At 36.1% G+C, this 25,527-nt stretch overlaps 2 protein-coding genes across 10 annotated transcripts in view; both read left to right on the forward strand.

Annotated features, from left to right (window-relative positions):
* The window catches only part of LOC123867764 (sorbin and SH3 domain-containing protein 1), a 191,176-nt gene extending 188,015 nt beyond the window's left edge, over positions 1-3,161 (forward strand). For all 9 annotated transcript variants that reach the window (XM_045910009.1, XM_045910011.1, XM_045910002.1 and 6 more), the window contains 2 exons: positions 311-456; positions 780-3,161. In XM_045910009.1, the coding sequence (XP_045765965.1) occupies positions 311-456; positions 780-802 (169 nt within the window). In that variant the 3' untranslated portion in view covers positions 803-3,161. The remainder of the gene's footprint in view (positions 1-310; positions 457-779) is intronic.
* A 572-nt stretch (positions 3,162-3,733) lies between these two features.
* On the forward strand, positions 3,734-25,415 carry LOC123867765 (centrosomal protein of 290 kDa-like). Its single transcript, XM_045910012.1, has 31 exons — positions 3,734-4,002; positions 4,372-4,444; positions 4,516-4,784; positions 4,912-5,047; positions 5,666-5,802; positions 5,889-5,996; positions 6,073-6,357; positions 6,424-6,611; positions 6,689-6,996; positions 7,358-7,532; positions 7,600-8,438; positions 8,515-8,680; positions 8,759-8,897; positions 8,975-9,084; positions 9,172-9,348; positions 9,449-9,710; positions 9,811-10,039; positions 10,108-10,762; positions 10,895-11,029; positions 11,120-11,225; positions 11,301-11,474; positions 11,783-11,982; positions 12,377-12,526; positions 13,587-13,721; positions 14,464-14,618; positions 15,050-15,213; positions 15,933-16,093; positions 16,489-16,616; positions 23,589-23,686; positions 24,313-24,450; positions 25,253-25,415. The coding sequence occupies exons 1-31, from the start codon at positions 3,823-3,825 to the stop codon at positions 25,313-25,315; spliced, it is 6,243 nt and encodes a 2,080-aa protein (XP_045765968.1). The 5' UTR covers positions 3,734-3,822; the 3' UTR covers positions 25,316-25,415.
* Positions 25,416-25,527: the final 112 nt, after the last annotated feature.

The following is a 25,527-nucleotide window of genomic DNA, read 5'->3' on the forward strand; positions in this document are numbered from 1 at the left end:
ATTAACGACAAAATCGTCGCTGGATGAGTTTGCGTCACTCTCATAGACCGATGAGATGGCAAACCAACACAACCGGGTGTAGCGCCCACTTCTCAACTCTAGGTTACTACTGTGAATTTCTTGCCAGAAAACTCCATTAACTATATTTTGCCCGCCCCAACCTCGAGCCCTTAAGATTAATAATAACGCTTTGAAATTCGGACTACATGCAATCAATATGTCTAATAACACGTATATCTGCTTTAAGATATGTAATATATAAGTAAAATGGGTATTTCTGAAGTATCTATACCGTATCTTATATTTGCAGATACCGGGCCATGTACAAATACCGGCCGCAAAACCCTGACGAGTTAGAACTGCAGGAGGGTGACACGGTGTACGTGCTGGAGAAGTGCGACGACGGCTGGTACGTCGGTTCCAGCCAGCGGACTGGCAGATTTGGCACTTTCCCTGGTGAGGATATTTTCACAAAATAAACCTCCTCCCCCCTTTTTACAAATTCCCTATTTTACGGCCGTGTTAATTTATCGAGTCGCATCGAGTTGGTACTGCGAAGAGCCATCTCAAAGATGACACCAGTACCTACTCCGTTCCAGACCAAATCTGATATATAGATTAATGCATTGGTTGGCGTGAAGTACCGCTTCACATAGTTCAGGATATCAAGTTTCTTTGCGGCTGTTTTGTCCTTGGCAGCTCTTTATACTTTGCAGAATGTGTATCGACTATTAAGTAGATATTATAACCATATTAATTTAATCAATTAATGGTTGCAGGTAACTACGTGGAACGTATCTGATAGCGCCACACGTCGCTGCTGCGACGCCTCCGCCGCGCCGCGCTGTGTACGCGACGCACAAGATAAACACATAACTAACATTTTACAGACTGCCTACAAAAATATACCATTTAAACATATCCTCGAACTAACTTTTTCAATGTGATAATGTCTACCCAATCAAGACCAAAATCAACCAAGGCATAGTCGTTTAATGTGGAAAATAAATGGTATGGAACGGCCTCTCTTAGATAGGTACAACCGGTGAGAGTGACCGGGTTTTTGGTACGTCTGCCAGGGTCACTACGCTGGGTGCCTTACTAAGAACGCAGTCACCCTCACTGCTCTACCTATCCAAGAGAGGCCTATAACTGCCGCCCAACGTGGGACCTTTTTACAATAGAAATTCTAAACGAAGTGATCCTATAAGGGTTCCGGTTTTTCCTTTTGAGGTACAGAACCTTAAAAATAGGCTTTACCATCGGATTCAGGCAAAGCAAACGAGCGCAAACTTGATGAATTTATTGTTAGCAATTGAGTAGTCCGGAAATCCTGTTTCTATCATCATAACAGCTCGACAAGGCAAAGCTTAAAATAAGAGTTAAAAGGCTAGTCAAACCCGTGGATTATGACTTCAAATCGTTACCTATTTTCTATTAAAGCAGATTGGTAGAAATTATCACGTCTGAATTGGCAACATTGGTAGCTTTTCTGTTTCTTTATTTCCTACTACAGAACGGAAGAAAAGGTTAGTTTAAGGTTTACACAAATTAATTATTTACAAAAATATTAATGTGAAATTAAATTATTAAACTTTTTTTATTAATTATACAGGATCTATTTAATTTAAAATATACCTTTTATTTAGTAAGTACCTACTGGAAAAACTTACACGATTTTTGTAACAATGATATGCATGTATCTTTCTGTATGGTAGAAAACTCGGTAGGAAGTCTTTTAATGACTCAAAAATTTGGTTGTATACTAACAGTTCATTAGGTATATATTAATGTTACCAAATTATGAACCATGACTTTTATATCCTTTTATAAAATAATTCTTGATACATAAATATAATGAACTAATACCGTTTATCAATGTTCTATATGGTACATATATTTTTTCCAGCTTAACGATGCAATACCTTGTAGGTATAAGTATTAGGTAATACCATCATATTTTCTAATGAACTAATAATACTTAATTTATTTTATTATTATTTTTTATTTGCTTTTACACAGTTTGAAATAAATACTAAGAAAAAATATGTGTGCCAACTTGATCGAACCATCCCAAAGTTGTTTTGCGCGCCCAAAGAATATGTTATTGGATGTTTATGGTGTTGTATAATTGTATAAAACGTATATACCTGTAAAGTCGTTTATTAGTTATAGTAATTTATTTAATATGTAGGAGCTGGGGATCGGAGCTCTTCTTTTAAAAGTAACTTTTAAAAGTATGCAGCTAAAACTTATACTACCATGTTTTATTCTAGAAACTAAAGTTTCTTTGAATGACAGTCTATAACGATACAATATTTAATTAAAATAAACAGAACCTATTCAATATAGCGTAACAGTATCTACCATGACAATTTTTTTAATTACCTACCTACCTAATGATATAAATCGGCAAAAGTCAAACTTTGAAAACTAACGTTTTTCATTAACTGCAAAGTTTCGACGTTTTGTGTATTGGCAAAATTAGATCATCATTAACTAACCATAAACGCTAACATTATTTAATTTCATTAGACACCGTGTTTTTATTAGTTACCGCATTAACATAGCTATAAATATGTACAAGTAAAGAAATACTCATGACTATGAAATGGCTGGTGTAAATAGGGCGAGTATATATAAAAGTATATAATATAATACATATTATTATGGACAACGTTGACAATACTATTTTGTATGCTTAATTTAAAATTAGTGTATTATAATAAATGAGTGTATTTGACTCCCAAAAATGCGATAGACGTAAATGTTTGGCTTGGCTTTTTAATGTCTAGTCATTGTTTACTTAATTAAATTTTTCCAATATATAAAAGATTTACCTTCAAGACTCTTTTATTATATAATATCTTAAACACTTCCATATAGACATTTTATTTTTATTAAACATGATGATTAAATTTAGTTTAGAACCTAAAAGTAAATTACTTACCAAATTGTCGTTTCTCTCGCCCTATGTATTTGCTTAATTTATGTATGAAATTTAGGTATTTCTTATTTTATTTTTAACCTATTGTTGTAGTTTTGTTAATTTATTTCTAGAAGCACAAACGTTTATTTGTTGTTGACACCTCGACATACAATGTAACATTTACTGCTATTTGTTCAATGTCATCACATCTAATATAAACTTTCTATTAAAACTTTTGTTTTATTCTCATTGTCCAATTAATCCTACATACTTACCAAGAAATAGAAATAAAAAGATTTTTTATTCAAATAACTTTTTACAAGACTTTCCAGTCATACACCTAAATACCTAGGTAGGAAGAATTTTGGAACTTATTCCAAGAAACTCGTCACTATGACGATGCAGAGAGACCTAATATCTTAATGCTCCAGATAGCCAAAGTTCATACATTTGTATTTTAAAATGCGAAGAAAACTTCGTACACATGTGTGTAGATATTATGTGGCACAATATACGTGTAGCGTCATAGGCATAGACATTACATAAGTACGACAGATCGAGATGGCAATCGGGGTACGAGAGAGGGGATACCTCACACACCCTGACACAGAGCAAATATGGCGAGTGAATTCTTAAAATGTACGCACTATAATATCACTGTAGACAAAAACTAGAACGTGATCAGCAGGGCGATCCAGAACACTTCGATTCGGTAAGGTATCGTACGACGCTACATAGGAAACAGGACATTACTAAACCAGGTTGCCTAGCAACGGTTTGAAATACAAACAACGCGGAAAAACTTACCAGCTGCAGTGTGAGTCATTATTTCGTCATCACTGGACACATTTTTTTGCATTTATTTTTTCGTGACTGAAGTAATACTTATAAGAATGGAGACTGACTGGAGAGAAATATTAAAATTTTCACAAAGGGAGTTAAAGCAGGCTGAAAAAGAAAAACTTTGTGAAAGTTTGTCCTGGATGGAAACAGATGATATCGAACTTAACTTTACTGACCTAAAGATTTTATTTAGACTCGCTCAAGATATAATAAAATATAAAACTGAACAAGTAAGTAATAAAAATATTTAGTTAAATGAGTATAATAATGAAAATCAAGTTTTGATATTAGAAGTGTCATCCGGTTCACTTTGTTTGCCAGTGGTAAATAGAATAGACAGCATAATTTTATCCTTTCATACATCGATGCTTTCAAAGCACCTAATAATAGTAAGTATAATTACAATTTGTATATATATTATATGTATATATCGTTTATGTAAAATATATAAATGACGTCATAATATTTCTGCAAGTCCGTATCTCTAATATATAAAAAATAAGTAAATATGTGTAAATAAATTTGAGTTACTGTTATCAGAGTTTTTTTTTTGAGGAAAATATACCTATGCTGTTTCTAAGTGTAACTCAAATTTTTAGATTAACGGAGTTTTGGGTAACATAGAAAAATCAAAAAGAAAGAACAAAACCAAAGAAAAAAGTACGATTACAGGTAAAGTACAACTCGAAGCAATACTGACGAGCTAAAATTCTACTTAGGTACTTAAAAATAACTATTTTTAGACTCTCCTGCTGTTAGTGCTGACAGTGTATTCGAAACAATTACGCATCAAGAAGAAGTAATAAAAGCAAATAAAGATATTTTAGAACAGCTGTATGCAGATATTGCCGAATTAGAACAACGCAAAACTCAATATGAAGGAGATAAAAACAAAGACCAGGAAAGTGAATCAAGTCGCGGAACGCTATCTGAACTAGACGCAATTGCACAATTAGAAAATGAAGTGTCTAAAAGAAACAGACATATAAGAAAATTACTTGGGGACGTCAAAGTAAGACAGAAATAATATAAAATTAAAATAGATGCACCTTATAGAATATTTTTCTTCTTCTTTTCCTGTGGCTGTCAAATAAAATTAAAAATTGTAATGATATAGAAGAATTTTATTCGTTTTACAGATATTGGAGGAAGAAAACACTACAATAAAAGGAAAGTTAACAATATTCAAAGATAAGTTAAGAGAAGCTACACTTCTCATTGAAAATTTAACTGAACAATTATTTGCCTTTAACACCGAACACACAAAATTAAAAGGTTAGTGTTTTTATTATTTTAAATATGCAATAATGCAATTCAAATATTTATCTCCAAATCAAAAAGCGAGGGAAAATAAATTTTTACAAACGTACATAATTATTTATTATTAGATTATTTTTCTTGATATATCTAAATAATCACACTAAGTGATAGCATTGAAAATAGTAATACCTTAATGTGACTTCATATACCAAGGTATATCGCGGTATGCAGGCAATATTTCAAAACACAGTTTTGGATAGATCGTAGACTACCTCTTGGAGTACTCGAGCAGATGTCTATCTAAGGCACACAGATAGAGATGAGTCGAGTCAAACAACCAACAACATACCATTGGTTAAAATTGGTACCCATACTAAAAACCAAATAGAGAACCTGCGTTGCGCTGTGGCCTGTGCTGCGCTTGAGTATGCAGAGCGCTGGCCCTGTTATGCCAGTAAATAAAGCTAAGTTTGTTATCAAGAAAGACCTGTGCCTCGGGTCCTCTCTGGCTATGTGCGCTGTGTGCAACATATCTTTTACACAGATCTTGTGTAAAATTTGATAATTTTTTTTTACTTTATTTAAACTGTTTGTCATATAATATATTATAAATATTATGCTTTGTCTAATTAGAACTTCTCGCAAGAATGGAAGAAGAAAAGGCGAACTTAGTTATAGAAATAGAAACTCTCAAAAATGAAGTAAATCAAAATAGTTTAATAAATGAAAAAACCGAGGAAGATATGAAATCTAAACTTCAGCATCTGAAAGTATAGTTCAATTTTTTTAATTTAAATGATTTATTTACTTAAATAAATTTTAAATTACATTTTCTATCACCATTATTTTCCTACAGGAACAAGTGAAATCCTACAAAAGCAAAATTGACGCGCTATCAGCCGAAAATTCTCAACTAAAAGAAGATATTATGATACAAAAACCAAAATCTGACGTGTCCCCAAAGGTAAACATTCTGATAATATTGTTCTAAACAAAAAAAAATAACCCAGAATATTATTAAATCAACTTTCATTTTTCAGAAAATCAAATTGGAAGAAATGAAAGTAAAACAATTACAAGAAAAACTGGTAGAAGCGTCAGAAGAAATGGTAAACACCGCGAATTTAATTCAAGCCCTAAAAGAAGAAAATAAGTATTTAAAAACAGTTCTTGAAGATATGCCTGATAACTCTATATCTGAACACAAAAATGAAAGCGATGATGGTAAAGAAAAAATTTTAATAAATAAACTTAAAAGAAAAGTCAAAAGCTTAAATGTAGCCCTTCAAGGTGCAGAAGAAATGGTAGCTGTAAGAGAAAAAGAGGTAATAAGTAAATAACAATCATTAAATAATATATAATTTATATATAATTGAGAAAAAAAATCTTAGCTTACAGAAATAACGGCACAATTAAGACTACTACGCTCAGATGAAGGGGTCAATGCACTAATAGAAGGCATAAAAAATAAAAAAAGACATCTTAAAATTAAGGACGAAGGTATTAAATCATTAGTACAGGAAGTAAATACATTGAGCAACCTCGTGAATGAACTTCAACTTGAAAATGCAACCATGAGGTATCCAAAAATATTTTTATTAATTTTGTAAATTTGTAATTTTATCATTGATAAATTTTCCAATTAACTTATTTCAGAAATAATCTTGGTATTCCGATAAATGAAAAAATAAATACGCATGGCATTTTAAAAAAATATAACGATTTGGAGATAGCAAATGTGGAACTATCGAATAAATTGCTAGAGTACGAAAATAAGTTTATTTCTCTAGAAATTGATTATCGTGATAAAAAATCAGAAGTCCTGCAACTGAAATCTCTATTAAAAGCCGCAAATGATGTATGTTTTGAAAAAACAACGTCTACAACTCTAAAATCTATATTAGAAGAAAATGAAGGTCTTCGAAATGGACTGGCAGAGATTTTAACATTTATGAAAGATAATAGTAAGATATTTATAGCTCTCTGAACTTGATCAAAAGAAGTAGCTGAACGTGTTTCCCAGAACTTTCCAAAATATAATTTAGTTCTCATTTGAATATTTACCAACCAAACTAAATGAATATTCTAGAAACAAATATTCGTGTCCGCGGTTTTCCAAATTTCTGTAAAAATGTTTAAAGTAACACGGGTTCAAAGATTTACATACAAATCTTTGAGCCGGTATAACTTTGAAACGATAACTATAACTTTGTAACTAGGTTTTTACGGAAACCTGACAAACTTTATGGAAAGCATTGGGAAGTGCAAACCTCAGTAACTTCTCTTAAATATTTAATTTTATGTTAATTTCTTTATGATTACTAGGCGAGACAACTTCTGGAGTTCTTTCGATGGAATGTCCCAGTTTAGAAGGTATTTTAAATGCAATGGAAGCACGAAAATTGGCTGGTTGGTTTTCACCACACATGAAAACCGTTATGGAATTAAAAGCAGCAGTAGGTGGAAAGGATGCTTTAATGCATGCCCTACACGAATCAAGGTATAATCTTTAATATATTTTAGAAGAATTGAAATAATATATTTTTTAATTTTACCCCTTTACACAGGAAAGAGACATTTCAAATAATGAAAAAACTCGCTGAAGAAGAACAAAGATCGTCTGAATTAGAAAAAGTAATACTTGATATAAAAGAAAACTCAAATTTAAAAGATGAAACAAGCGATAAAATATCAAACACAGCAGATATAAGTGAAGGAGAATTTGGATCTTGGATGCCTAATAACGTATATGAAAAACTTGATTTTAATGATGATAACCAGATACAAGATATCCTTGCTAAGGGAAATATGATATACAAAAACCACTTCGTACACGCTATAAAATATTTTCAAAACAAATTTACAGTTCTTTTTGACAAATTTACTTCGTTAACTATAACTGCTGAAGATAATTTAAATAAATGGGTGGTTAAAGAAGAACAATATAAAGCTGAGATAGAAAATTTAAAATGTCAATTAGATGAAAATGAAGATGATACTAGCATTCGATCACCTGGATTATGCACTTCCTCTAAAGCAGTTTTTATGGATAGAAAGTATAATTTTCTTGAGAATTCATACAAAGAAATAAGAACTTTGAATGAAAATATTAAGAATGAATATTTAGAAAGTAAGAAAGAAAGAATGGCTGAATCATTTGAATACGAAAAAAAAGTTCAATATTTAATTATATCTGTTATAAACCTGAATGATAAGCTGCGAAATTCAGTACCAGTTGAGTTATTTCTTAAACAAAATAAAGTTTTGAATCAATATATAATTAAATATCGAAACATAGTCGAAATCAACAATAAAAATCATATTCAAGCACTAGATATAATAAAGCGATTAGATGAGGATAAACTCGAAATCATTAATCGGTTTCAAAAAGACATTCCAGAAACAAGTGAGTGAAAAAAAATATTTTCGTATGTACTTGGATTGAATGAAATTTTGTCTTTTGTATTATTTTCTATTTTCAGCAACTAATAACGATCAAAAAACAAATAAAATAATATCAGATGTAGAACAATTAGTAACACAGAAACAATTCGAACAAATAGCTTTGGAGTTGAATAAAAAAAACGTTGACATAGAGACGTTAGAAAAGAAAATATTGGATTTACAAACTTCGCAATCGCTACTAATGTAATATTTTGGTCTTAAATTAAATCCATTCCATAATGTGTTTTACTTTTGAAATACTCCAATTATCTTATATTTCAGAGATAAGACAATGCAGATAGAAGCGATAGAAGAATTGCATATGATAGAAGACCAAATGAAATTATTGAAAGAAGAAAATAAATTCCTTAAAGATCAACAGAAAGATATCCAATACAAACATGATGTTTTACTTTTACAAGTATATAAGTCAAAATTATATTATATAGGTTAATTTAAGTTGGAATATTTTTTTTATAATAATTTATAACATTTCAGTTAAAGGCATATGAACAAGGAAAATTAAATAATGATATAGAAATAAATATGTTAAGACATCAAATTCTTGATCTTCAGTCAATTGGGGATAACAAAGCAATAATCGCCAGGTTATTTGAATGTTTATTTTTATGGATTTTGAAACTGAACTATAATTAACTTTAAAAATAATGAATTTCCGTATTTCTTTTTTATAGACTCAGTGGTGAAGTATTATTAGCACAAGTACAAACGTCTGAAAGCTATGAAAAAATTGAATCACTGAAAATAGATTTACATAGAGAGAAACAGTTAAGAGCTGAGACGGAAGAAACGTTGATTAAACATCAAAAAGTCTTTGATATTTTCTCTGAGAGGTGTAATAAACAGTTTAGGTAAAATAATATATCAAAGCAATATAATATTATTGTAATATAACAATAACGTTAATTAAAGTTTTTTTTACATAATGCGAATAATATGTTTTGTTTTCAGAACTATGAATAGTATAGTCGAAATTTTACGGAATCAATATGTTGGTAGCTTACCTCTAATCTCTGCAGAAACTTTTTTCAATAGACTCAAAGAAGTTCAACATAAATCGCAAGAAACTGAGGAAAAACTTAATGACTTAGAAGACTTACGATTAAATCTCATGATAAAACACAATATTTTTAGTCAAGTTTTAGATCTATCAAAGACAAAATGCTTTGAGGATGAAGACAGTTGTTCACATAAACTGCAAAACATAATTATGGTCAGTACTTACTTAAATTTACATATTTATGTTTAAGTAAAAGTGTTAAGTTATGTTTAAGTTATTAATAATAATTAATATATATTTAATATTTGTTCAGGAAAAGACTCAAAAACTAGAGATTGAAAATTATAATAAAAAAATATTACTGTTAGAACAATCACACAAAAATCTTTTAGAGCGTTGTGATTTTCTAGAAAGGACGTTAGTATTAGTAAGTCAAGGTTTTAAAACTATAAATGCTAAATTTGAAAATCCAATGAATTACATAGAAACTGGAGAAATTGAAGTCCAAGATATTCAAACTGGTGACGAAGCCATTAGTAAAGGTAAACGTCTAAATCATTGATATTAACAATTTTATTTAATTTATACAAAATATTATGCAACATTTTAGGAAGTCTCACATACACTTTACCACATGTCGAACCACAATATATTGATTTAAAAGATCGAAAAACAAAATATGAGATGTCTGACACTAACATTCCAAATAAGACTGTTTCAAAGTCTAAAAAGGTGGAACATCGTCAAACTCAAACTAATTTGAACCTAAGACCAACAGATGTAAAGTTAATCCAAACTGAAGATGATAGAAAAACTGTGGAGCTTAATTCCCATATAAATCAACTTTTGAGTGATAACCGACAAAAAGAAAAACTGTTAGAGGAAATTAATATGAAATCTCATCAACAAGCACAAGATATACTCCTTTTGAACACGAAAAACAACCAATTAAATAATAAATTACAAAGTCTATCTAATACTATCGACGAAAAAGAAAAAACAATTGAAAATTTGGAAATAATTATAGATTCTGCCAAAAAAGAAATAAATTATTTTAAAACGAAAGAATCAACACAAACAAACACTAATGAATCAGTACACGCTGAGAATCAAGCCTTATTAGCAAATCTCAAAAAAATAGAAAATGATAAAAATGATGTTATAGTGGAATACAAAGAACTTTTAAAAAAGGAAAGGCGTGAATATTTAAAATCGACCAAAAATTTACAGTTAAAATTATTAGAGTTACAGGCTGTAGTTGATGAGTAAGTACTAAACTACCATATTTTTTCTTAAAATACCATCAATCATTCCAGTACCGCCTTCTCTGATAATAATAAAGATCTTATCTCTCATGACACTAAAGTATCTTATAATTAATCGTGTATTTATTACAGAAAACAGTCTAAAGCAATCTCCGCAAACGATGACGTTGACAAAGAAACTATTAATAAATATACATTAAAAATTAGTGATCTGGAGGATAAGTGTTTTAAATTGCAAAGTGATATAGAAGGATACAAAACAGATTTGTAAGTTATTTTTGTTGTTTCTTTTATGAACTTACTGTTATATCATATTCAAATTATTATGTGAATGTCTGAGGACGTAATTAATTTCAGAAAAAATCAACAAAGTGAGTTAGAACGTTGGAAAGAGTTGGCCATAGAACGATTATCAAAAATGGAACAGCTTAGTGTCCAATTGAAAGAGAGACACAACCATGAAGTGAGTATACTGAAAAATTGTAATTGTTTTCACTAAAAAGAATAGCCGTTTAGTATTATACCAACGTTACTACAGATGGAATCATACAAAGCTGAGAACCAGCACTGGTTGTCGCAATTAAATGAGACACAACGTGAGCATATGGAGCTAAGGACACGATTGACGGAGCAAAAATCTTTCCATGTAAAGCAGTTAGCAGAAAAGGACGCACACATTGAACATCTACGCTCTGTTATAAATAATTTGAAGGTAAGATTTTTCCCTTCAGAGTCTGACGAATAACTTTTTGAGTTAACGTTGTATCTACCAAAATTGTATGGAGATGTTAAATCACGTTTTTCAACCCCTTTCACGTCCACACAAAATAACAGTATATAATAATAATAAAATGGTAATAAATCATTAGTACCTACCAATAACCGTTTATTATCCGCAAAGTTCGCGTATGATCACATTATTATGACACCTAAGTTGGGTCTCACTTCTATCAGAGTGATTCTATATAATTATTAAATTACTATTAGCAACAATAAATAATTTTATTACATGACTTTTAGACACAAGTACTCAGCATGCAGACAATGCTTACAATAAATGATCCTAGTTTCGATTTATCCGCCATCGTCGAAGTTGATGAAGTGAGCGACGCGTCGCAACAAGGCTCAGATAGACTGGAACTGAAGTTTGATTCCTCTGGCGACTTGAACGAAGGTCAAGATGATTTTATGAGGATACCGAGTAGTTCTACAACTATATGGTAAGTAGGTATAGAAAAATATAATAAATACCATAAATGCCAAAGTGTGTCTGTGTTACACTGTCTCAACTGCTGAACCAATCTCAACGCACTGAAGCCTACGCCCAATAACCATATGGGAAGTATGTCATATCGTCTTCAGGACGCAAGCTATATGTAGATATAGTTTGCATCCAGAACACGATATGGGATACTTTAAATAAAGGAAAATCAAAGATCCCCAACGCGATAAAAAAGAAAAGAAATCTATGCCATTATAAATTACTAAATATACCTAGGAAGCGTAGAATCGTACTCGCTTATTTATATAGCCCTGCTACACCAAAAGGGTCAAACTGTTTGCTGAAATCAAAAAACTGAATTATCTTCACTAAAATATTTAATATGTTTTCAGGCAGGAACCGTTGATAGAGCGTTTACGAAGAGAAAAACAGTTGGTGGGAAAACAGAATGCTATATTGAGGAGACAAATAAAAGCCCTCGCTGCGAGGGAGCGCAGGTCACGCTTGGACGCACAGAATCTCAAAAATCAAATCTTTCGTATGTAAGTACAGTTGCTTGTAGCCAAAAAAACCGGTCAAGTGCGAGTCAGACTCGCGCACCGAGGGTTCCATCCATACTCGGGTATTTTTTTCCTACATTTTGCACGATAAATCAAAGACTATTATTATTCTTAAAAATAAAAAAAAATCTGTTTTAGAATAAATAAGTAAAGCCCTTTCATATGATACCCCACTTGGTATAGTTCTCTTAATTTGAAATTTGAAACACAATTTTTTTTCTGTTTTGTAACTACAAATTCAGTTTTCGGATTTATTCCTTTACTTGTGCTATAAGAGCTACCTATCTGCCTTTCATGATTCTAGGTCAACGGGAAGTACCTACCCTAAAGGTATTCTTGACAGACACGACGGACGGACGGACAGACAGACAACAAAGTGATCGTATAAGGGTTCCGTTTTTCCTTTTGAGGTACCCTACCCTAAAAATACATATATAGGTACGGGCCTATTTTTGGAAATCGGTAAAAAATAGTACTCGATGACTGTGATAATATGTAATACCGCAACCAGCACTGTATCCTACCGTCTCAGGCAAGCGGCAGAAGGTGAAATTATCATGATTGATTTAGTCAAGATTTTATCACTAGGTACTTTACTTGCTTATATCATTAAAATTTAAAGTCCCGCCACTACGGTGAGTTCGTGTTTGTTCGGGGTAATCTCAGAAACTACTGAACAGATTTTTACACTGTTTTCACCAATAGAAACAGGGATTAATCTCAGAAGGTTATGAGCTATTTATATTATAACCTTGATATTAAAAACTAGTAATAAGATATGAATAAATTGAGAATTGAGTCGATTTTTTAAGCTGCGTATACAGTAAAAGTTACACGAAAACGAATGTATAGCAGATAACTACGCAACTCTACATTGTTTTCGTTCTTTTCATCTACCCGGGCGAAGTCTGGGCGGGTCATTAGTTCTTTATTAAAAATATATACCCTGAACAGATTCAATCAATGCTTATTTTGTTAGTTTGAAATCATTAATCACCAGTCATAATATGCTAGTGTTTCAATTTGATTATTGTATTATCAGCACTACCACGGGTAACAAAGTCCCCTCGGCGGAGTCAGCGGCGCTTCAAAATAAGATTCAGTCTTTACAAGCCCAGCTGACGAGCGCTCGACGTGACGCCCATTCTTCTGTAGCACTCTGGGATAAATGCAAAAGGTAAAGATTAAGGTGCAGTCAACATTATTAGCATGCAAAGTGGACAAGTGTACATTAAATAACACCCCCGACAAGTGAAGGTTACAGTAACTAGAAAAGAGCTGATAACTTTCAAACGGCTGAACCGATGTTCTTGGCTAAAAAAAACTGAATTAAAATCGGTTCATAAGTTTAGGAGCTACGACGAGCCACAGACAGATACATTCACAGATACACAAGTCAAACTTATTACCCTTTTTGGATCGAGGGTTAAAAAGCAGACCGCAAAACACTTATATTTATTAATTAACGGTCTTATTTTACCTGAACCAATATGATATACGGTGCATATACGGAACATAACGGTGTAGTTGTTCCTTCACTTGTTGTAGTTGTTACTTCAGATCCTTCAATCCCGAAGTTTTCGGCCCACGGAATACAAATCTAAACACATTGCCAAGCAAAACGGCCTAAAACTGTATTGAAATTGAGTCCAAGTCTGATCACGGAATACAAACTGAACTCATTTGCAATCAAAACGATCTTAAACTGTGCTAAAATTGTGTCCAAAGTTCGTGATTTCGATCAAAGTTGTTTATCTGATTAAAATAAAGTTTTAAAGCATTTTTCGATCCTTCTGTAAAATTTTATTTCGTGGAATTACACCGTTTTGTTCACAATTTGACAATTTATAGAATTGCAAAATTGTTTGTATTGTGAAGTAAATACTCAATTTTCGTGTTCTTACAATAACTTTAATTAGAGCCCAACAAGCAGCGGAAAGATGGCAAGCGAAATTCGAAGAAAAATGTCAAGAAGTTAAGAAAATAGATATGAGCTTGAATTTAGCGAAGTCTGCGATTGCGAGACTAGAAAAAGAAAAACGCGCTCTTCTCGCCAGACTGAGTGATATGAAACGTGAGTATATTAACGACTGGACATTATTAACTGGGCCATCGCCGGCCCACTGCTCAGCCCGGGTCTCCTCTCAAAATGAGAAGTGTATAACTTATAGACTTCTATACACAGTATAAGCTGTAGTCAACCACGTTAACCAATTGCGAACTCTTAGGTATGTCAGGTTTACTCACGATGTTTCAGTAGACATAAAATGCCGAGTAATAAGTGTGAAAGGAAACGAATAATAAGTGTGAAACGCGTTTTCATAAAATTTTGTACCTATAATAGAGCTAATTAGTTTTACCCCTGTCAGCTATGGTGTAGTTGTTGAGGCACGTTTAAAGGGCCTTAAGAAATCCAAACATAAGAATCGCATAAACAATAATTATCCATTTACTCACTAGAGAGTAAATGAATAATTAATGCTTATGCGATTATTTTTCATCTAGATGAAAAGTCGCTGACAATTGAGAAGCAGGATTCAGAAGAGTCCGAGAAAGCGGTGTCTAGAAATGAAGACTGCTATACACCTCCTCCCGTATCGACACGTGCACTTCTCGACAGAATCGAAGCTCAGCAACGTCGAATTGCTGCACTGGAACTTGCAGAAATGGTATTAACTACTTTTTTTTTTTAAGAACTTTTAATTTCTCCCACTTGTTTGGTAATTTCTTCATTATTAAAAAAGATAACACAAAACGTCAATCGGCTCTTTTCGGTAGGTACGAAATAAGACGCCAGTGATTTACAACACGACAGTAATAGATAATGCTGGACAGAGGTTCTTTAAACTCCCACTAACATAATTAGATACTTTTAGCTTCACATGATATTTATTACTATAATAGCTAAATGCGCATTTCTTTCAAAAAGTTACAAGAACGCACACGCATGCTCGGATGAATTGGCGCGAATGAATAAATTAGTGTGGACTGTGGACGTTTTCATAAGTTCAACACAATTTTAAAGTTGTTTAATAAAAAATGAGTAAGGACCTACTTAGTTCATCGGAAGCAGACTGCAGAATAATATTATTAGATATTATTATACAATGGCAAAAGTGTTCAACTACCTAATCCGTTGTCTGAGTACAAATTGCAATGTAACTTTTTTCTTGAATTTATTTGCTTATTATTTCCTCGCAAATGAGAGGAAAGTACTAAACAATTCTTAGCCAAAATAGGAATTAAGAGTCTAGTTTAGTTAAAAAGGAAAAAAATCACTTTGAAAGTCCTCGGCTTCGCCTCGTGCTTCCAATATTGTTCGGCTATTAATAAGAAACTTTAAATTCTTTGACGACAACACTAGATTCATCTCTTTATTTCATTAAAGGGAAACGAAACGTTAGTATCGGAGTATGAGAGGTGTTTGGCAGAGATAACGTCGCTAAAGGGTCAAGTGCTCAAATTGGAATCCACACTGCTCGAAGGTCAAATTAGATCACCATTGAAGTCCGCAGATGACGCAAAACCAGAACTGGATTATTGGAAGAAGTAAGAACTGTCGTATCAACTTATTCATTAACAAATATCTAACTTTGAAAAAATTATTATCTTCTTCTCCGGTCAGAATGAGAACGGGTTGACCATTGGCCAAATCCAAACAGAACCCTCAGAAGGTAGAAAACCTATGTACACCGATATCTCCGAGATTTCTGAACAGATTTGCGTAATTTTTTTCTTAACCGATAGAGGCACTTCGCGACATTGTTCCATAAAAAAATTGGATTCCAACTCCTCAATCCTGATGCTGCAGGGGATTTGACCAATCCACGCGGGCGTAGCTGCGGGCAGCATCAGCTAGTTAGGTAATAAATAAATTGTCGTGGCAATTTTTGCGTATCTCAGCTTTTAGATAATTTCTAATTCAATAAAATACTTCTGGGCAGTTATTGCGACATGTTGAAAGAAGAAAATATGCAGTTGACGTTGCGTGTGACCTCTCTAGAGAACGTACCAACGTCAGCCCATCACCAACGCGTCAGCGACTTGGAACAGACCGTGTTGACTCTCAGAGGTTTGTTAAATGTTTTGTTTTCAGGATTCCGTACCCGAAAGATGCCAATGAGTTATGACTAAGATTTTGCTATCCGTCCGTCCGTCTGTCTGTCAGTGGCCTGAATGTCGTGAACCGTAATAGGTAGAGAGTTGAAATTTTCACAGAATGTGTATTTCTATTACACGGATTGAATTACGTCATACCTAACTTAATTAATCAGCTCCCTAAGTCATTAACCGACGTAATAAATCAAAAAAATATAAAAGTTAAATTAAAGGAATACTACCAACAAATTATAATTTCGAAGTATAATAATTAAACTGTATATTATGCAGTTTAATTATTGTACCTATTTAATTTTGTAAATAACGTGCCATAATTATCAAAATATTGAATTTAGAAATAAATATCTACTTGCTACTACAACTAACACTTACTAATAATATTAATATCTTAATTCACTAATAATACTAACAACTAAACTTACTTATAATACTTATAACTTGCAAATAATAATACTTACTAACAACTTAACTTACCACTAACATATACTAATATCAAGCAATATTTAGCATCATAATTGATAGTTGAATTACTTGACCTAAACATTGCACTTACACAAAACAAAATCATCCTGTACCAAAGTTATAAATCACACACGAAGTAGTGTTAGTAAGATATCATATTACATGAAGTAGTGTGAGTGAGCGTCAACTGGTTTTACCACGTCTTACGCTATTTGCACCATCCTACCTACCAACGTTTTTTTTTTTTATCTACCTACACATATTCATAATTCTTATTGATAACCCATATTTAGACTAATGTTGTTAGTTTATAAGTTTAGTAGTAAGTACTAGTAGAAATTGTTATATTAGATTAAATTATTGTTACGTGCACTACACATTGTCGACGACACCTATAACAGGTGTGCGGAAAAACTGATCAAGTTTATGTACACACCTGTTTTGTAAAAGGAGAATGCCCATGGACAGTACTCTCACAAGAAGCATTGTACCTTAAATTTTTTATTCATTTATTAAAGCTAAAATAAAAACATAATTTCTCACTAAGTTTCATGAATATTTGTTTTGGGATTATTTTTTTCGTCAATAAAAGTGCTTTTAAACTTCCGGCTGTTATGTAAGCCATTGCCATTATTGTAGTTAGTTTTAACTTTTAATTTTTATCCCGTTCAGGAAAGGCAAAGGTCATAGACCATGCAGCCTGGTAAGAAGCCATTATTGTAGTTATTTACTGATTGCCATTCATTTGTCACAAAAGAACTGAGAAGGGATGTCCATTTTTAAAAATGATATTATTGTTTGTTATATCGATTATCTAGGTCTACGATATCGATTTTTTTAATTTGAGTTTTGTTACTCTGAATTGTTTATTATTATTTTTAGAGCCTATTTTTACCGTGAATAATATTATCTTTATTTTTACCGCATTTTTTATGTTTTTTAACCTTCTCAAATGCGGTGTAATTAATAACACGTTTTAATGTAGGTACTTACATAATTCGAAGAAAAATAGTCGATGAAAGTCGAATCGATTTATTTTTATCGGCAAGAGTACAACATAGCCTCAGTCTATACTGTCTATGTTCGAGATGCCTAGCGATATATAGACGCCATATTTTTTGTTTGTTTAAATTCTATTTAGTATGTTTTTATTTCGGTTTGTGTATGTTACGCGCCGAGTTGAGTAGCTGTAGGACTTTGCTCATAGCAGAGTGAATTATCCAGTAGAGTGGTAACTAGCCACAGCCAAAGTCTCCCACTAGATATATTATCTGGTCTCATAGAGCAAGGTATCCAACCATCATCATTATCAACCGCTAGACGTCCACGGCTGGACATAGGTCTCTTGTAGGGACTTCCACAGACCACGGCCTTGCGCCGCCACCATCGAGCGGCTTCTTGCGACTCGTTGTCTTTCCACCTAGTGAGGGGTCTTTCAACGCTGCGCTTTCTGCTACGAGGTAGTGATGCCAACACTTTTGGGACCCAAACGCCTATCGTTTTTTCGAACTATGTGCCCTGCAAATTGCCACTTCCTGTATCCAATACGGGTGATATATTATTTCCTAATTACTATGCAATCATTCATACTAATTATTACTACAGAACATGTAGAGTTCTGTCATCGGTGTTAATCGTGTAGGTCAGCGATGTACCTATATGTGAACGGGTACTAGGTAGGTAAGTATTCGTAAAATAAAAGGCTATATTTTTCTTTCTCTGCTATCAGTCGAATACCCGAATACCTACTCGACTATTTTGTTTAAAAAAAAACTGAAACTGACTGTTTTATTAAGCCTATAAAGATCCTTTCTTACTTTTTAGCTTGACCTAACCTCAAAATATTGTAATTTTTTAAGGTTAATATTTCTGAAATGCGGAAACCGTTTTCACTAATTTTTTCTACAAATATTCTGATGATGTCATTGAACAGATAGAACTTGATTTGATGGTGATACAAAAATCTTGAAGACAGTACATTTTTTCATACTGAATGGGCATTGTCTTTTGTAAAAATTTGTTCCTAAATAAATAAATTATTATTATTATTATTATTATGTATATAACTCACTCTCACGCCCGGTTACAAAATAGATATATATAAAAGCCAAAGGGAATATAATATACTTACATACATAAAAATAAATAAACCTACATACACATTTACATAAATACATACTTGTACCGGGCGGAGGATTACGCCCCGGCAGGGGAGACCAAACGGCCGGGGGTCAGGGCGACAGGTTGAGAAAGCGGCGGACTATCCTAGCCGAGTCTAGCAAGACCGCTTTTTGCATCCTGACTGCGAGCGAACTGCCACGGAACCCCAGTCGCCTCAGATGGTGAGCGAGGCTGACTGGGATCAACCCGTTTGCAGATATGACGATTGGGATGATTTCGGTGGACTCCACATGCCACATGTCGGAAACCTCGTGAGCCAGATCAAGATACTTGCGTTTTTTCTCCGTCTCAGCTCTCACGAGGTTCTCGTCATATGGAATGGTGATGTCCACCAAAAACACCCTCGACTGTGCCCGGTCCACCACCACGATGTCAGGCTTATTCGCTAGAATAGTCCTGTCCGTGATGATGGACCGGTCCCAATAGAGCCGGACTCCGTCGCGCTCGAGTACCGGCACCGGTGTGTACCTGTAATACGGCAACCTCTCATCCAGGAGACCGTACTTCAGAGCAAGCTCTTGGTGAAGGATTTTGGCTGCTTGGTTGTGTCTGTGCAGATACTCAGTGTTGGCAAGCGCCGAACATCCCGAAAGCACATGTCTGAGCGACTCACCGGGATGGCGACAAGCTCGACAGATGTCTTGAGTGCCATCCTTCAGAATGTACTTTCGGTAGTTCCGCGTCTTGACCACCTGATCTTGTATCGCACAGACAAACCCTTCGGTTTCCCCGAAGAGGTCACCAAAGCGCAGCCATTGCACGGACGCTTTTTTATCTACGTGTGGCTCATTAAGAGCTTTAAAAAAGCGTCCGTGCAACTCCTTCTCCTTCCACACGGTCTCCCGGTCAGAGGTGCTAAGTACCACCGGTTTCTGCCACTCGGTTTTGGCTAAGGATAGTGGAGTGAGTCCTTTATCACATTCTATGACGTCTCTATGCATGGGGGACCCCCTCATCGTCTCAAAGTAGGTTCTGAGATTGGATATCTCCCGGTTATGCATGGTCTTGACGCTTAATACGCCTCGACCTCCACACTTCCGGGGGATATACAATCTCATCACAGACGATTTTGGATGGTGCATGCGATAGAGAGTCATAGTCGTGCGGACTTTTCTGTCCAGGGCGTCAAGTTCGGTCTGAGTCCAGCTGAGCACGCCAAAGGTGTACATGAGGACGGGCATAACCCAGCCGTTATAAGCTCGGACCTTATTGGCGCCTGACAAATAACTTTTACAGATTTTTGTCAGACGGCCAAAAAAGGCCTCGCAAACAGACTGTTTCATGTCCGCCTCTTTTACACCTAGGGATTGTGACATGCCCAGATACCGGTATGACTCAGCTTCAGAGAGGGTCTTAATGTTGGATGGCTCGAGACTAATCTCGGCCGAATGAGTAACCTGTCCCCTCTCCACATGTATGACCGCACACTTGTCCAGTCCAAGCTCCATCTTGATGGACTTGCTGAACTCAGTGGTGATGTTCAGCAGCTCCTTCAGGCGGGTGGCATTGGGTGCCAGCAGTTTGAGGTCATCCATGTACAGAAGGTGAGGTACTTTTGTCCCTCCTCTCCGAAACTGAAAGCCTGTCCCCGAGCCCTCCAGCAGGGTGCTAAGCGGGTTCAGAGACAGGCAAAACCATAGCGGGCTCAGACAATCACCCTGGAAGATACCCCGCCCTATCCTTATCCGGTCATCGGCAGCCGCCAACCGCTCACCATGGAGACACAGGATCGTGCTCCACTGCCCCATGCATGCCTCCAGGAAGTCTCGAACTGCACTGTCAACTTTGTACAGCTCAAGGACCCTCAAGAGCCATGAATGGGGCACCGAGTCGAATGCCTTTTTGTAGTCGATCCAGGCGGCGGAGAAATTCCGACGGTTGCGTTTGACCAGTTGGCCCGCAACGGAGTCGATGAGAAGGAGCTCCTTAGTACCACGACTACCGCCCCGACATCCGTTCTGAGCCCCAGACATGATGTTATTCTCGTCTATGTGACGGGAGATCTTGAGGCTCAGAACGGATGTCAGTGTCTTATAGATGGTAGTAAGACACGTTATGGGGCGATACTTAGCCGGATCGGTGGCATCGGTTGACTTTGGAGCTAGGTGAGTGATCCCGGTAGTGAAAAGGCTCGGGAGCGCCCTCTGCTCGAGAGCCTCTTGGAATTGTCGAGCCAAGGTCGCATGGCAAACCGAAAAACCTTTCAGCCAGTAGTGATGCAGTCCGTCGGGTCCCGGGCTTTTCCAGTTCGGGGCCCGCCTTACTGCACCAGCTACATCCTCCGCAGAGATGGCAACCGGGCTCATCGGTTCTATTCTGGCACATGCTTCCTCTACCGCCGCAATCCAAGGGCCCTCCTCATGTTCCACCTCTCTCGACCACATCCCCCGCCAGAAGGTGACTAGGTCGGCCGGGTCCGGTCGCTGAGAGGTAGAGCAGACTGCTGGGCACTCCAGTCTTTTGTAGAACCTTTTCTGATCACTCGAGAAGAGGCGATTTTGCTGAAATCGCTCAACCCTTGCCGAGTATCGTCGGATGCGGTTCCCCCATGCAGCGATTTTCTGCTTCAGGTCGTCGATGCGCTCTGTTAGCTTTTGCGCGATGTCAGGCTGGTCCAACCTGACCCCACACCCGTTAAACGCAACTCTAACAGAGCGCACAATCCTTGGCCTAGCGTTGCCCGACCTGAAGCTTTGCAGTCTGCCAATGAGGACTCTAGCCAGAGTGATACGGTGTTCTATTCTCCTCTTCCAGGCCGGTTCCGCGCTGTGCCTTGTAGCAGCAGCACGCCGCGGCCCCAGAGTCTTGGCACCGATGAATCGGTGCACGGCTAGCGCCGCTCCGAAGAGAATAGAAGCCGTATCACCCAGGCCAGTGCTGCTCTCCAGATGTTGTGGCAGCATTTTGTTTATGGCCTCAATGACATCCCGCGTCGCTACATTTAGTGTAAGTCGGGAGAGCCGCGGACGATTCTCTAGAGGAGCGCTCCGGATTTCAGAAATCGCCTCTTCGAGAATCCCTCTCATCCGCTCTATATCAAGGGAGACTGTTCCCTCAGTGTCTTCCTCCACAGGCAAATCTTGTGACGTGGTAATTGTCTCCTCGCGGACAGGCGCCGCCTGGGAGACGATTTGCTCTGCGGTAGGTGCTGAGACTTCCGGGACAGCCTCACGTCGTAATCGTTCGAGCTCGGTAGCGTTGAAGATGTTAGAACGCTGAATATACCGAGCCCGGTCTGCCAGGTTTTGTTCCGTGACAGTTAAGTTCGGCTCGAGCAGCAGGAACTCGCGGTACATTGCCGCTCGGTAGCCAGTCCGTCCGGTTTCCCCTCCTGTCGCCCTGTAGTACGCACGCATGACATTCTCGTTCATGAGAGAAGTCCAGCGCATGCGGCGTACACCATCAGCGGCGGGCGCCGAAGATTGGGCCCTGGTGGACCCTGTCGGAGCCAAGCCATCTGGTGGGGATGATGGATATGTCGACCGGCTAGGTGGCAGCGCCGGTCGACTGGTGGCACTGGCGGCCCGCATGCTGCCACGCCCAGCGCCAGCTCCAGGCGCGCCCTGGCGACCCCCAGGCAGCGGCCCTATTCGCTCATTCCTTATTTCGTTATCCATCATATAAAAGGGGGGGGGGGGGGGGGGCGAGTGGCGGCTACATCACTCGGGGTCCACTCAGGTCCCCGAGGAGGCTGTTTGCGGCCAGCGCGCCGAGCTTTGGGGAACTTGGATGTTGATCAGTTCCCCAGTTCCCTTAGTCGCCTTTTACGACACCCACGGGATGAGAGGGGGTGGCAACATTCTACTCTGCCGGTGCCACACGGCAATTATTATTATTATTATTATTGCCACTGTAACAACAAATAATAAGAATTTCAAAATGACTGCCATGAAAATGAAAAAATTAAATGTTATTTCTTGTACGATGGTACGGAACCCTTCGTGTACGAGTCCGACTCGCACTTGACCGCAGTTTTTTTTAATCTGGTGGAATTATTTCATTTTCTTCAAGTCTTTACTTAATAAGTAGGTATATCCGATGCGGTGTGATTGAAAGACAATCGTCGGATTGTCAATTGTCGGAATACACACATTTTCGCATAATATTCATTATCATCGTCATTGTCAACCGACAGACGTCCACTGCTGGACATAGGACTCTTGTAAAGATTACCTAATTTACTAATTTATGATACCTAATAATAGTATATAGGATATAGGTACGAAGGAAGTATACAATATTATTCGAGTAGGTACTTACCGGCATAACTTCTTGCTTTCAGGGCTTGTCAGCAAACTACAAGCAGACCAAAAGTCATCAGTGGGTGCCCATAGGCGTGTCGACTCTCGTCCCAATAGTGGACGCAGCAGCTCGGAGAAGGTATACCTACGAATATTATATTTCGTCTGTTAGTGCGACTGTAGCATGATCCAGGGAAAAATTTTCGAAATTGTCATGTAAAATATGACCAGTCATTACAGTAACACCTTGATTTTATGCTACTCACTTAAATAAAATTTCACATACACATACTAATTTTGATGTATTTTATAACAATAACAAATTGGTGCTTAATTGCGTTCCCACAATGCTAAATGCTAAATCTGGATCTGGAATAATGGCATTTAGGAATCGCTTGGTGGTAAGCCTTTACCATCAGTATCTAGGGTAATAAATAGCTGCAGCAGGCTCAGTATGGATTGTAAATTATACGAATTTGTAATATCTACTTACCCAGTCGTAAATTTGAGTCCAAACATTCCATAGATCTAGGTATATTCGAGTGGATTCGACATCTATGGAACATTCCACTTATAAGGCCTTAACCACACATGGTTGCACCCTGAGAGGTTGCCTTTCCCATACATAACGTCAATTTCAAATCTTTAGCTAAGTCTCCCACACAATATAGGCAAGTAAGGCAGCTAAGTATTAGTATAAGTAGGCTTTCGTAAAAAAATTATTTGATTTGCTTTTGAAATTATGATTTTCTTCCTCCTTTTTAGATGCGCAGTCAAGTGGAATCATACCGCATTGAGATATCAAACCTCAAAAAGAGTATCGTTGAGAAAGATAATCTTTTGGAGACTTCCAAAGAGATGCTTAAGATTGCTGCAGAAAGAGAAGATGACTTATTAAGGGAGGTACGTAATGTGATATTAGCAAGTTTCAAAAGTTTTTTAAAGCTGCCCGAGTATGTAGGTACAACTACGATCAGCGTATTCAGTTGAACCTTTAATACCAGATTTCAAATTAAAATATTGACAGCATAGTTTTCTTCTATATGTATATCTCGAGCACTGCAGCTTTGGGAGTGACACGTACCTACCGAATTACTATTAGATAATTGTTATGCGGACGTTATGGTATAGGATAGGTACATAATTTTATTATAATATTTTATTTTTCTATCTATACTTAATATAAATGCGAAAGTGTGTCTGTCTGTCTGTCTGCTACCTTTTCACGGCCCAACAGTGTAACCGATTCTTACGAAATTTGGTACAGGGTTAGCTTATATCTAGGGGACGGACATAGGCTACTTTTTATCCCGGAAAATCAAACAGTTCCCACGGGATCTATAAAAATCTAAATCCACGCGGACGAAGTCGCGGGCATCCTCTAGTAGTTAATAAAAGGAGAATCACTACCCATATTATAAATCCGAAAGTGTGTTTTTGTTCGTTGGTTTGTCCTTTAATCACTTTGCAACGGAGCAACTAACTAACGTGATTTTTGCATGGGTAGTTAAATATAGTTATAGTTAAAGACGAGTATTTATACGTCCATGTTAAAGACCTAGCGAGTGACATAATATTATAGGCTACTTTTCATCCCGGAAAATCAAAGAGTTCTATGGAATTTTTAATAACCTAAATCAACGCAGACAACGTGGCGGGCAATCAGCTAGTATTAAAAAAAAACATAATATTTTTCTTTTTCTAGAATGCACTGTTGCAGCGGCGTTTAGAACAACTAGAAATTAAAAGAGGAGTCACGTCGACATAATCTAAGTGCTTATTAAACTACTTAGTTAGTGTAGTAGTAGGTGTAAGATAAATAAAACTTTATTTTAACAATAATAACAACTTTAATAAACTATACAATACGAACATACATTGGTATTATTTAGCGATACATATGTATCTAATTGCTACTCTTCTGTTTAATTACAATCTGCTGTTTAAGTAGATAGTCTACTAAAATATATTTTCCAGCGA

Source organism: Maniola jurtina, chromosome 8, assembly GCF_905333055.1.
Source record: "Maniola jurtina chromosome 8, ilManJurt1.1, whole genome shotgun sequence".
Classification (NCBI taxonomy): domain Eukaryota; kingdom Metazoa; phylum Arthropoda; class Insecta; order Lepidoptera; family Nymphalidae; genus Maniola; species Maniola jurtina.

What these genes read in the sequence shown, in the direction of transcription:
- LOC123867765 (XM_045910012.1), top strand. Translation starts at nt 3,823, where the DNA reads ATGGAGACTGACTGGAGAGAAATATTAAAATTTTCACAAAGGGAGTTA. An exon ending in CGAACACACAAAATTAAAAG is followed by an intron (nt 5,048 to 5,665) that starts GTTAGTGTTTTT and finishes TTGTCTAATTAG; the next exon opens with AACTTCTCGCAAGAATGGAA. An exon ending in CTGTTATAAATAATTTGAAG is followed by an intron (nt 11,475 to 11,782) that starts GTAAGATTTTTC and finishes CATGACTTTTAG; the next exon opens with ACACAAGTACTCAGCATGCA.